At 43.2% G+C, this 14,019-nt stretch overlaps 1 protein-coding gene across 3 annotated transcripts in view; it reads right to left on the reverse strand.

Moving 5' to 3' along the window:
• Positions 1-11,996, reverse strand: part of SOBP (sine oculis binding protein homolog) — a 138,502-nt gene extending 126,506 nt beyond the window's left edge. For 2 of the 3 annotated variants that reach the window (XM_079971616.1, XM_079971617.1), the window contains exon 1: positions 8,448-11,996. In XM_079971616.1, the coding sequence (XP_079827742.1) occupies positions 8,448-8,543 (96 nt within the window). In that variant the 5' untranslated portion in view covers positions 8,544-11,996. The remainder of the gene's footprint in view (positions 1-8,447) is intronic. The other variant, XM_079971615.1, reaches the window with a different exon arrangement.
• Between the last annotated feature and the right edge of the window lie 2,023 nt (positions 11,997-14,019).

Genomic DNA, 14,019 nt, shown 5'->3' on the forward strand with positions numbered 1-14,019 from the left:
AAGAAGCAACAGCAGACAACTTAAACAAAATATTACAAAAATAGTTACATATTAAAATGTTGTTTTACTACTCATATATATAAATCAATATCAATTCGGTTTCCTTCCAACACACTCTTCCTTTTTTGACATGCATTCAGAAGGTTACCATTATTGCTATGATTAAGCATACTAAGATGTTATAGAAAGAAAAATAAGATATGCCATTCTGCCTGAGGAAAAGAAGAGAGAGAAAAAACAGAGGTGCTAAAACAAGAAGAGGGAAGGAGGAGGATTGGCTCTGCCTTTAGGCTCACATGCTCAAGCAGCATGTTTTGGAGTAGCAAAAAATTATCAGTTGTTTATATTATTGCAGTCTTTCTACCAACATGGGAGAAATGCAATTTAATGGTATAGTCCTAGTGGTGCAGCAATAATGAAACTGCTAGCACATTTGCAAAGCTAAGCAGACTCCAGTATGGTTTCAAATTCGATGGAGGATCGCATGCTGAGCTTCCTGCATTGCGGTGGGTTGGACTAGATGTCCCTTGGGGTCCATCTTTTGCCTAAAGAACCAAAATGTGTTGTGGCTTTGGTAGGCAGAATGGATGATTAAGGGGAGCTGATCAACAGTAGAACAGACTCCCATGAGAGGTGGTGGACTCTCCTTCCTTGGAGGTTTTTAAGCAGAGGTTGGATCGCCATCTATTATGGATGCTTTAGCAGAGATTCCTGCATTGCAGAGGGCTGGACTAGATGACCCTTGGGGTCCCTTTCAACACTAAGATTCTAAGATTCCATGATAGCTCTGGTGGGGTATCTGCTCATGGCAACAGTAGCAAAGCACTGAGGAGTCTGAAGGAGGCGACAGTCTAATTGGTATTATAATGTATCGTACCTTGCATTGGTGAAGTTGACCCAACATTATGGGAAAATTGCAATTTACAGAATACATTATAAATATGTTATAGCCCCTTTTGCAGCATTGTTTTGCCTCTCTTCTACATCAATAGCAATACCCATATTTTCTGCAGAATAAGTAGCTGTGATTCCAACCCTCAGTTATCCAAGTGTAGATATTATGTGCTGTACACTTATTTATTCTGGGTATTTGAAATACTATTTTTCCTTTTCGTGTGATTTGTACTTCTCCATGTTGAAGTATAGATGTTTGGATGCATGCCTGGAAATCAATAAAGATTGTTGTTTTCTGACCTCTCGTGAACGTGCACTGCAGTCCTAAAGAGATCAAGCTAGCAGTTCCCATTTTTAAGGATAGAATACCGAACTACTGCTGCTGCTTCTACAACTAGTGTTTTGTTCAGGAACAGGGAACCTGTGCCCCTCTAGACACTGTACAACTCCCATCACCCCTGAAGATGCCTGCATTGCCAAAAGTTGGACTAGATGACGCTTGTGGTCCCTTCCAACTCTACAGTTTTATGATTCTGTGCTGGCTGGGGCAGATGAGGGTTGGCACCCATCAGTATCTGGAACAGAGACAGGTGACCCATGATGCTTGGTGAGACAGTTGCCTCAGGTGGCAGGCTGGGGACAGCTGGCAGGGATGGCAAATCCAGGCCCCTGAGGCTTATGACACTTGCCATCCCCTGTGCTTGTTGCCCCCTGCTGCCTTCTCCTCTCTAGTCCCCTTTTTTCTCTCCCGCCACCTTCAGCATGCCAGGGCTTCTCCAGGCTGCCTCCAGGTGCTTAAGGCAGTGGAGAAGGAGGAAGAAATGAAGGCAGTGGAGGTGCCATTTGCTGTTTTGCCTCACACGGCAAAGCATCCTGCACTGGCCCTGATCTAGAGAGGCACAGATTCTCCATCCCTGGTGAAGCATTTACTTTACACTACCTGTGTAATAGATGTGATAAAAGAAATTGTCCGCCAGATAATTTTAAAATCATCAATAGATATGGGAGGGAGGGGCAGTTCAAAAGAATTCTGAAAGTAAGGCAGCAAAGGAAATCCAGTTAAGGCTAAGATAGTGAGAGAAACAGGATTTCTGAAGGAGGGAAATAACTTGACAAATAGAAGAGGAAGGCAGCATGGAACTAGGCAGATAGATGGGAAGAAGGAGAAGACAAAGAAAGGCAGTAGATGCACAACAGAAGACCAAGTGGAAAAATGAGAGAGCAAGCTCTTCTTGTGTGACGCTGGCTGTGTGGGAACCATTGCATCACTGCCCCTTCCATGTTGCAAGCAGCTAGGTGAAAAGCCTCAAGCAATGTGGTCTGTCCTTGCTGTGTCTCTTCTCCATGCCAGCATTGCAGGCAGCTCTTTCCCAGCTGCAGGATGGGCTCCTCCCTCTTGGCCCAGTAATGCAGTATGGGGCTTAAGTGATAAGAAACAGCCACCAAAGAAAACAGAGCATCAGTGGTTGGAAAGAGCCACCAGGACAAGTCTCAGTTCTGAGTACCAAGAATAGAAACGTGCTGTGTGTCAAGAAGTATAATACTGGAGATCAAACATCAAAGAATGCAGACACACTGACACATACGAACACTCAAAATAAACAAAGAGAAATTCACTGGAAATGCTGGATACGACGATTCCAGTTGAGTATAAAGGTTGGGAAAGAAGCGATAAAGAGGGGAAAGAAAGAAATACACACCACACACTCAAAAAGAAATGAAGGGGGAAAGGAAAGGAGGATGGTACGTGGTGGAAGATGCAATGTCAAGAAAGGTTAAAACTTATTTTTAAGGACAGGATAAATTTGAGCACTCAAAAGGAGACAATGGATGAAGAAAGGTTGAATGGGAATGCATGAAGGAAGAGGAGATGGAGAGGAAGACTGCATTTCACAATGCTATGCAATCAAGAATTGGCAGCCAAGAGTTATTGTGCCTAGACTGTAGAGGGATTGCAAAGATATAGGAAGTCCAAATGATAGTTATGTCTGCCATCAATAAAAATAACAGAAAATGGGGAAATCACTAGTCATTTTTATATTTCTTGATGTTGTGACAGCCAGATAGCACTATATTTTTTACTATTTCTGATTTCACACTGATAACTTTCTGAATTGTGATTCTAAAGGCTCATATATAATCAAACAACTAAAGCCAAGGAAACATTAAAACCAGGTTGCCAGGAATACCTAAAATGACAAAGCAGGTGATCGCTTGTCTGCTGTCAAATTGGGAGAGAATTATCTTTGCCAAAGAAACCTACTTCAAAACCTTCAAATTGTACAGAACCTTCTGTTCAACTAAAATTGTTTTTGTTTTGCTTTTTGCTCATTTTCACCTGAAGGAGCCCAGGCCACCATTTTGCAATATTTTTAATATGCATCACTTTAATCTTTTGGATTCTGCAGTACACACACATATCACATCTGGCTGGTGGAAAAGACTATCATGTTATCCTGTATGGGAATATGCATTTTTATCATACATGACACAGAGAAGGAGACTTGTGGATATATGATTATATATCTTTCTCTTAAGAGACTAAAGGCTTAAAAATGCAGCAGCAATTGTTTTCATTTACACAGTACTGTATATTGACTATATTTTACTGTGATATCATCATGCAGAGAACATAGGGCTTGCTGTTGCATAACTGATAATAGATTCCTTCCATTTCTTAAAAGATATAGATGTCAATGATATGTGCTTCTCCAAATTTTTATACGTCATTTTCTCTGCTAGGAAACAAGGGGTGAGACCTGGCAATTGCAGACAGGAAACACGAAAGACAAGTCTGTCAGAATAATTTTCTTCTAGGTTATGTTGCTGAACGCCTATTTCAGACTTTGAAAGAAGCAGAGTGAATTCTTTCTCTCTCTTTTTACTTCCTTGCATGAGTGAACTTAAGTACTAAAGCACAAAGTTAAACATCTCTCTGAAGCTAATAAATTTTGAGAGGGAGGGAGGGAGGGAGGGAGAGAGGGAGAGAGAGAGACTCATCATTCTCTTTATTTCTGTTGGGTTTCAAGAGTGGAGGCCAATAATGTCAACGAACACACACCAGCCTATATGAACAGCTCCACTTCCCAGGGTTATTGGCATTTTCTAAAAATATACCTACCCACCTACCTACACTGAGGGGGGATGTAGAAGTCATCCAGGCTTTATAGTGGCCCCTTACTTTCATGAAATCTTTGAATAGTATATTCATAGTATCTGTCATGAGGTTCCTTGACTATATGTCTTTGTTAATCAGGGGATTCATTTCTCTAGGATAATTTTAAATGTCTCCCACTCTCTTTTTTTGTCAGAGCCTTCTTTTTTTTACTGATTTTCATATTGTGATACATATTTCAATCACCGCCAGAAGAAATGTTAAAATGTAAGAATCTTTAACAGAGTTTACCAATAAATAATAACAGATGGAGACATCAGGAGTAAAGCCTATTTTAGTTACAAATTACTTATTGAGAATCTACAAGGTAAACACCACAGGCTCACGGAGACAGCCCTGTGAAATTATAAAACAGATTAATCACGATCCTCACAATAGACAAAGAAGGTAAATGTGTAGATTAACTCAGTCTAGTTTGTTTAGAAAAATTTCCAGTACGATCTGATAGGTGCAATCACATTAATTCATTCAAATGTACATTAATTACGTATGGTTCAAAGCACTTTTCTTGCATTCTTGACAGTTGCATCATTATCTGGCATTAAACTTGTGTGTGACCTTAATCTATTTATATGGAACCATCTTTCTGACATGAATAAGATTTCTCTTGAGTAAAAGGGATGCGGATTTCTGAATTTCTTATATTAGATGAAATATATGTGCAAATACTAAGTTTGTCGTCTCATATGTAAGTATTATATTCTTGATATGGTAAATGCTAAACCTTGTGCAGTATTCACATCACTACGAGACAACACTACAATTCTAAGGGCATCCTTTATCCACAGCAGGAAAGGAAAGCAAAGAGAAAGGAAGAACTGGGGGGGGGGGGGAATTAAGACACTGGAAATACATTGCAGGTCAGAGTGAAACAAAATATTTCTGTCTGAAAAAAATCACTGAATTTTACTGAAATTCAACATAGGCAAACTATGCAGCCATGCACTTTTTTGCACACAATGTTGTTGACATTTTCTACAGCTGTCGCCTACATTGGGCGAGAGATAAGCAAAATGCTAGGTAATGCTAGGTAATATCTACCATGATGAAACAGCAAACAACACCAGTTTCCAGTTATATTAAAACTGAGCAGCAAGTGATGTTGCTGATGTGACACAGGAAAAGCTAGTGCCTGAGTTTCCCTCCATCATTACTGAACAAATTATGAGGCTCTATCAAACAGCCAATCTTAAGAAAATCTGTATGATGAGGTAATTTTATTACTCATTCATAGTGCCTTGTATTTGCTGGACTTAAAATAGACACTTGTACCCAGTGGCTTTTTATTACTGGAAGGAGGGTGGGGAGAGGGAATCACATACACGCCAGCCCTTTTTCTTACTCCTAGCAAATGGAAGCAATTCAATCCAACATGGGCTGAAACTTGAGTAGGTCACTGTACACCATGATAAAATTCCCTAATCCCTGAGCCAAATTTCCCTGAGGGGGCCCTCCTACTAGTCCTTCATTTTCCAAGCTGACTTTTCCATTCCCCAACCCTCTCTCTCCTGTTTCCCTCCCCTTCATCTCTTTCATTTCCCCCTACCTTACAGCCTTGATATCTGATCTGCTGCTGGGACTCAGGTTACAGTTTTTACAGCTTAGGCTGTCTATTGCTGTATATACATTCCTTTCTTTCTGCTCTGTCGTGATTACTTACCAGAGCTTATTTTACACAGGTCCAGATGAAAGCAGTTCAGATGAAGGGAAGCAGTCAAACTGTTTGAACAGTACAGATATGTACCTACACAAGGGCACATTGTGTTCACAATGACATTTTGTTGCATAGTTTTATCAGTTTGTTGTCACTATTCTCTTTAACTCTGTAAAGAGGAGGAAATCCCTCCAATATAGTCAATAAATGAAGAATTATTCTCAGAATGGTAATCAAGCCATCCACATATGCAACACACTCGGATGCCAATCAGCTTAAAACTTTCATTATAATTTAAGACCATTCTGGAGAAACCCACCAATCCTATTAAAAGAATGTGGTCTCCAAGCTTAATAAGACAACTTGCTCTGGTATGTGGTCTAGGCTGTCTGAAAGCTTCTGCTGTTATTCACCTTTCAAACACCCAAACTATAAAAACTGTCTCCAAAGCTAGGTCAGTCCACAACCTTGGAGTCAATTGCTCATACAGCTAAAATTCTGATTTATTTATTTATCATAATACTGTCCAACTGCTAACAGAGGCTTAAGGAAAGGAGAAACTTATCTGATTAAGGGTAATGCAAACACTTAATATCATGGCCTTTTTATAAAAACAAAATGTGAGTAATTTTTCCTCCTTACACACACACACATAGAGTGTTGTTTTTGTTTCTTCCTCACCATTTCAGACAAACATCTGTTATACTGCAGAAGAACAACTATCTCCCAAACCACCAAGTGTGCCTGCAGCCAAAGTAAACAAAACAAACCCAGAGGATCCAGCACAGTCAGCCTTTATATCCAGCCAGGATAACATTTCACATGTTTTGATTAAAATTAGCTAATTTGTAATCCTAGAACCTATGAAACTTAAAAACTGCAGTCCACACAGATTGCATGAAGCAGTGTCTTAAAGGGATAATGCATAGTGGGGCAATTTTCTGCACCCGCTGTTCCCCCTTCTTCTGCCCTCTTTTTTAAAAAAGACAGAAAAGAAAACAAGAAAAAGAAAACAAAAACAAATTCAAGCCCCATCCAGCTGTGCAATTACTGTTAAGTTGAAGTGTGTACAATGCTTCATCTCAAGATATGGTGTCATACATGTCTCAAGGAAATAAAGCTGTTGCAAAGGAATGTAGAGGATCTAGTCTAGAGAATGAATAAATGTTATTGATATGCAGGATATTTGCTCTTACGCATGCCATCCTTTTATTCAGATGCCCATCTGCCTGCTGTTTGAACAAATCCCGAGTAAGCACAAAAAGAAGGAATACAAATATAGCAAACTGAAAGAACTTTCCCCAATATTAAATTAAGAACTGAAAGAGAACCTGAAGATTATCCTTCAGTTTGGTGAAAATAAACAAAATAGCCCTGTTAATCCATATGCTTTACTATCCTTATACTCATAGTAGATGTAGATGCATAGATACAGTATATATTTTACAGCTCAACACATAACTTGCACATTTCAGGATGTAACAGCTGTGATCAGACCTATTGTGAATCAGCTGTATGCCACTTCATTCCACATTCAAAACTGTGCTGTTTTCATTATTATTGGGTTTTGATTGTTGTTTTTTTAAAGCAAGTTCATCTCAGCCCTGCAACACGTGTAAGCCACAGGGTAAAGACAGATGAGAAGCATAAAATAAACATAGTCGTGGGCATTCTGGATAATAAAAACATGCAACAGAGGACCATTTCAGCTCAGCCTGCAACCCCAGGAGAAAAGAAGTCCTGAGGTGTGCTTCTGACAAGCCGCTGCTATGCTAACATCTGGAGAGGCAGCCCACAGCCCTACCTCTGGAGCACAGCTGGATGGGCATCGTTTCCTGTCAAGACACTGACTTTCTCTCCTCTGGCCCCAACCTTTCCAAACAAACCTGTAATATATATATATACATATATGCATATATATATATATATATATATGCACACACACACAAAACACATATGCATGAACCTTTTTTTCGGACAGCTCTCTTTCAACACAACACTCCTCTGGTTTGATTAACTGTGAAACGAAGCATGGAAAACAGAAACGGAGCAAGCAAAAGAGAGGAGGAGAAGGACAAGAGACCCTTGTGTCCAAAGCACAAGAATGATGTGCAGTTCAGACCATAACATTTCACTTTGACAATTTAATTACACAGTTGCAGCAGCTGGCTACTGGAAAAGGGGGGCGGCTGCCGAGAGGAGAGAGAAAGACAGGAGTTAAATGACTTCCCTTCTTCTCTAACTTTAACATCCTCCGGGTTATTTGGCATAGCACACAAACAAAAAGGAGGGGTCACTGAAACCTCTACGGGGTGGAAAGTTTCCTTTAAACAAAAAACAAAAAAGCCACTGATGGTGATTAAGAGCAATAAATCAAAGCTGCTCAGTGACCTGGCTTTGTACGTAGCCTGTGTGAAGTGGCCTCTGTTTGCATTTCAGGAGAAAGAGTTGGGACTTGTATTTCGTGCCGGCGATGTGTGTGTGTGGTTTTTTTTTTTTTTTTCGTATTATTCTTATTTCCAAACCAGAAAACAAAAACCCGAGAAATCCCTTATTTATATGGCATCTCCACGCACGGGGGGCGGGAGGGGTGTTTGCAAGGAGCCTCCCCCATCGCTCCCTTTTCCCTCTTCGCATCTGAGAGAGAGAGAGAAGGAGAGAGACAGAGAGAGAGAGAGAGACAGAGAGCGAAGGAAGGAAGGAAGGAAGGGCGCGCGCACATACCTTCATCTCTTCATTGATTTCCCTTTTCACGGGGTGAGCCGGTTTCCTGCTCCTTTTATTTTCCGGAGGTCTCCCTTCTTTCTCCATTTCTGCCATTTTTGTGTGTATCTACTTTGGCGGAGATGAAATGGCTGCTGGTATTATTTGGGTTGGTGGGGAGGAGAGGGGGAAGGTTGTCGAGAGGGAGAGGGAGGGGAGGGAGGATGGTGGCCAGCGGCGGCGGGAACCAAGGAGGAGGGGGGCGGCGGCGGCGGCGGCTTTCAGCGCTGGGCGAAGGCGTCAGCGAGTGTCAAGAGGAGAAAGCGGCTCTCCGCTGGGCGGCTGGGGGATGCGGGCGGGCGGGCTGGGCTGTGTGGGTCGCGCCGGCGAGTCAGCCATCTTCTGCCTCGCTCTTCGCCTGCATGAAGGGAGCGCGAAGAGAGGCTCGCTCGCTCGGCGTGCGTGTGCGGTGTGTGAATGCGAGAGGGAAGGAGGGGTGCGGGGAGAGAGGAAAGAGAAAGAAAGGAGCCCGGCCAGCTTCTTCTGAGGGAGATGGGGGGGGGGAGGCAAGCAAGCAAGCAGGACGGCCCCCCTGCCCAGGCAGCGGGCGGGGCTTCTACTGTCACCAAATCCTCCGCCTCTTCTTCTTCTTCTCCTGCTGCTGCTCAGGCTCAAATTCAAAAGGGGGGGGGGACTTCTTATGCTTCAGTTGTCATCCTCCTCCCCCGCGGGGACGGTCGTCCATGGCGGAAAACACACTAAGGCGCTCCGTCTCTGTTCTCTCCCGCTACCCCGCGTCAAACGCACAACGCTTCCCCACACGCACAGACAAGACAGACAGACACCGTCTTCGGTTACACGCTCTTGCCCGCCGCCGCCGCCGCCGCCGCCGCCGCCAACACTGTGACAAAACAAAGTGGCCGGGGCAGCAGCAGGGCTTCTGTAAAGACGACGAGCGAATGGGTTTTTTAACGCCCTCAGTCCCCTCATAGAGAGATGCACAACACAACGCGTGTGTGCGTGCAAGGCTGTGTCCTCCTCAGACCGTGTGTGTTTGAGGAGGACATAATTGGAAAGGAGGGTTGCCTTCGGCTGGGGAGCGAGCCAATGGGTGGCAGGAGCAGGATTGTTTCTGTGGGAGCGGACTGAGAAATTGTGTGTTTGTGTGTGTGTGTGTGTGAAGGAGAGAGAGAGAGAAGTAGGGGCGCGCGCCCGCCAGCCAGCGGCCCCGGAGCAAGCGGCCAGGATGGATGGAGGATGCTGCGCGCGCGATACTGGCTTGGCCAGCTGCCCGGCTGCCCGCCCGCCTGCGTCTCTCTCTCTGCAGCGCGATTTCACCTTTAGGGAAGACGGTGATGAAGAAGAAGAAATACACCCATCACCAATAAAATAAAATAAAAAGACGTCGCGCAGAGAAGCTGCCTGCCCACGCCACTCGGGGAGCAACGCATCTGTCGTCGCCCTGAAAGCACTCCCGCTGGGGCGGAGTTTGACGTTTCCATGGGTGGGCGGCTGTTGGCCAGGGGCTGAGCCGCAGAAGCCGCGCTAGCATCCGAGAAGCAGAGGCATTCGCGCAGAAGGAGAGGCTTTTGTTGTGCGTGGTTTTGGCGGGAGGAAGGCTTACGCACGCCCAGGCTGGGAAAAGAGAAGAAAAAGGCACTAGTCCTCAGGAAAAGGGCCGTTTGTCCCAGAAGCAAGAGGAGGGCTGGGCTCCCCCCCCCCTCCGCCATTCCTTCCTAGGGATTAATGCGAGCCATCAAGGCTTTGGCCCAGAGCCCCTTCCCTCCAGTGCTAACACAGTCAGGTCGAGAGCGTGTTCTTGAATGATAAGGCAGAGTGCCTTTGCTGCCCCACCGCTCTCACCACAACCAGACCCCCCCCCCCGTCAGAAGCACGTGTCCGAAACCAGGGGTCACACCTATCCGTGCCTGATAATAAATTGATGAAGAAGAAGAAGTAATAACTATCATAGACACGGTAAATGCTTCCTCTGTCTATTCTGCGTGGACAGTCCTTTGTCTCATAAACATCATTACCTCCTTCCCACCTCTAGCTTGAAAGCAGCCCCCAAATAATTCGGCTTTGCCCCCAATCGTTCTACAAAGACAGGGCTAACTGGTCCCAGTCGTTAGTTTGGAAAGTAAGCTGGAAATTAAATACCCACTCCATTAGCAGCGCCCCCTTCCCTCTTTCCCCTTCCTCACGTAGCACGTTTTGATCTTCTATAGATCTAGGTAACTCCCCCCCCCCAAGCAGACTCACTCTGTCATTTTAAAAGGCTTTGCTTACATCTATTTTGTTTCCGTCTTTATAAGCGTGGAGAGGAAGGTGGGGGGTGATGTGTGGTGCTGATGGTAGGGTGAACTTGCAAAACGAAGCTCTGAATTACTGCACACAGTGAAGGGGGATACCTTGATTATTCCCGGTTCGTGCTTTCCTACACTTTGGCAGTTCATAATTACTTGATACAATACAATATGGGGGTGTCCATTGTTCCATTAGTCAAAATTGTAATTGTGAAGGAATTTGTCATTATGACTGCAGCTGAGCTTAAAATTATATCTCTTTTTTCTTAAATAAAAAAACTTCAAAAAAATTAAAGACAGAATGTGTTCAGTGTAGCTATGAAGAGGCTCTCTTCTAAAAAACAACAACAACCCCCTTTCGCCTGTCAAATCTAGCTAAGTTCGTTTTATACCTTACAATGTCTGATTTGCATTTCTGTTTAAGTTTAGACATGAGCTAAAAAAAGAAGGATTTTTTGCTGGATTCCTGACTAGAATGTGCCACATTTGACTCTGCTAAGACAGCAAGGTAGAAGTACTTCAGCAAAAATAGAGTTCTGAAAGACAGAACTCTATGGCAGAAGGCATCAAATCTCTTATTCCAGAGAATCTCACTGAAGTCCAGTGGAATTTGCTAGGGTGTACTCTGAAAGTTGGATGGGGAGAACATCTGAGAACAGCCTTAAATCCCTGCTGGTCTGAAAAGCAAACAAGCGAGTTCCATAGACTGCAATGTAACTTGTTTCCAAATGAGCAGGGAGATTGCCAGTGACACTCAGTTAATCGCTGTATTCAGCTTTTAAGCTGTAAAATGTTTTACAGCCTTTTTAATAGTAGCAATGAGAAATTGTATTTTAGAGCATTTCATATTGCCACTATAATCCTTACTGCCTTCACCCCATAGAAAAATCCACCAGTGATACAGGCCACTGTTATTATCTCTATAACAGAGTGGTGGGACAGTAGATTGTATGGGGCAACCACCATGGCAGTTCATGACAGAGGTGATATCTGTACTATGAGATTCCTGGTTCAAGTTTTTTGAACTGTGAGAACAGGATGCTGGATTAGATGGAGCTTTGGCCTGATCAAGCAGACTTTTCTTGTGTTCTTAGCCATTACATTGCAGGAGCTCTCAACAGCCTCATCTTTATTGCATTTTGACACTAGTACAAATATGAGGCTGGGCAATAAATAGGGTATTGTCCAGGTCCACGTAATAAGCCTACAGTAGAAGTAGAACTTGCATTCAGGGTTCACAATCCTCACCCACCTGAACACTGGTTCATAGTACCATATTTTTCACCCCATAGGGCGCACCGACCCATAGGGTGCATCTAGTTTTTTGGGGGGGAAATAAAGAAAACAATTATTTCCCCCCCCAGGCATGGGGCTGGGGCGGGGGAAGCCCAGCCCCCAGAACAGGCTGCTATCCGCAAGCCTTGCAGAGAGCCACACGAAGCCCGAAGCCTGGGGGGTGCTGAGCTCAGCGTGCCCCAGGCTTCAGGGTGCAGGCAGCTCTCCGCAAGCCGTGGGAGAGCTGCGTGAAGTCGCACAGCTCTCCCACGGCTTGCGGATGGCTTCAGCGAAAGCCTGCATTCGCCCCATAGGACGCACACACATTTCCCCTTCATTTTTGGAGGGGGGAAAGTGCATCCTATAGGGCAAAAAATACAGTAATTTACAGTGCAATCCTATATGTGTCTTATTAGAAGCCCTGTTGAGTTCTATAGAGCTTACTCTTAGGTAAGTGTGTACTATACTATAGGCCTGCAACCTTACTTGGAGAACACAGCCTTAGTGTAATCAAGCAATTGTCTAGTATTTTTACACCATTCATCAGCCAGAAAGACTATATATATATATATATATATATATATATATATATATATATAGGCTGTCCCTATCCTCAGTTTACATTCTAAAATAATCCGCATGAAAGGAAAAGAGAATAATGGGAAGGGAAAAGGAAAGCAAAGTGGGGTATAGGTAAATAATATAATAACAATACAAAGTAAGGCAAAGTAAGACACCAATTCTTAAAGTGGCAAACATCTCATAACAGCTGGAATGGAAACGGTTCAGGGAGAGACGTTGAAAGCAGCTGGTCTCTCAGCAGAACCAATGGTGTGGGCTTCGCTTCACTTTCTTCTCACAGGAGAAAAACAATTACAACTATAGCAAAAAGCGCTGGGCTTTGAATTATGGTATGTAAGCTCTCCCTCACCAAAGAAGCTTTGAAACAATAGTACCTAGTAGCAAGAAAATTTATTTGAATATGTGTGATTTTGATTCAAATCAAACTTATGTCCAAGTAAGTTGCTTGAAATCTGAGCCTAGAATTGTACTCCAACCCTATTAAAAATATGTGGGAATTTTGCAATTGGCTTGAATGTGTTGTCAATTTTATGCTGAATCAAACAGTAAACACTATGTTTTTGCAATAACTTTTTGCTTCATCAACAAGCCAATTACACAAATTAGAATCCATAAACCTTCCTCTTAGAATTGTAGCTGTCCATACATGAAACACAAGTGTGGGTGGGCTTATGCTCTAAAAATAAATCATAAAAGAGACATTTGGAATGTATTTGTAACATTTTGGAAATTAAACATGTCTAGTCGAGTGTAGAGTGTGGATCTGTGGCAGAATTCTTACAGCCTTCTCCATAGTGAGGAGAGTGTATATGAATAGCAGGTGTTTAGGACTACATAGCCTTAAAATCAAGTGTTCCAGCTTAACAGGTTTCTGACTCAGTTGGCTTTTATTTTGGGTAGAAGGGGAGAACAGTAATTTCACTCTTGTGCCAAACCCCACAAAAAATGATAATGAATCACTGAGGGGTTTTTTAATACATGCAAGCATGTCACTGTGCCTGTGGGTTTTTAATATACTGTGCTAGACAGAAAAAAAGATGTGCGTGGCTATAAACCTATCTCAGTTTATATTTCAATAGGTTCAGCTTTAACCCTCTCATGCTAAATTGTCAAGAAACTCCTGGTTTTCCTTTCCAAGCATTTCTTAAATGTACAGAGCCTCTCTCTTGGTTTGGAGGTCACAAACTTGTTTTCTTGCTTTCAGCTCCTTTTCAAAGCCTGGCTCTTTTGAATTTCCCACTGATTTTAATGGTCTTGCAACCTCCCCAGGAACTGTCCTTGGAACCTCCATTACAGTGAGGCCCACTTCATATGAAACAAGCACCACAATGCATGATGGCTTCTTGAAATACCTTTGCATAGCGGCTGTTCCACATGGTGAACTGTTCAAGTGCAATGCATGCCATAGGGACTCTTCTGTTAGGTGGTTT

The sequence above is a fragment of the Podarcis cretensis genome (genome assembly GCF_951804945.1).
Source record: "Podarcis cretensis genome assembly, chromosome: 3".
NCBI classification, from domain to species: Eukaryota; Metazoa; Chordata; class Lepidosauria; order Squamata; family Lacertidae; genus Podarcis; species Podarcis cretensis.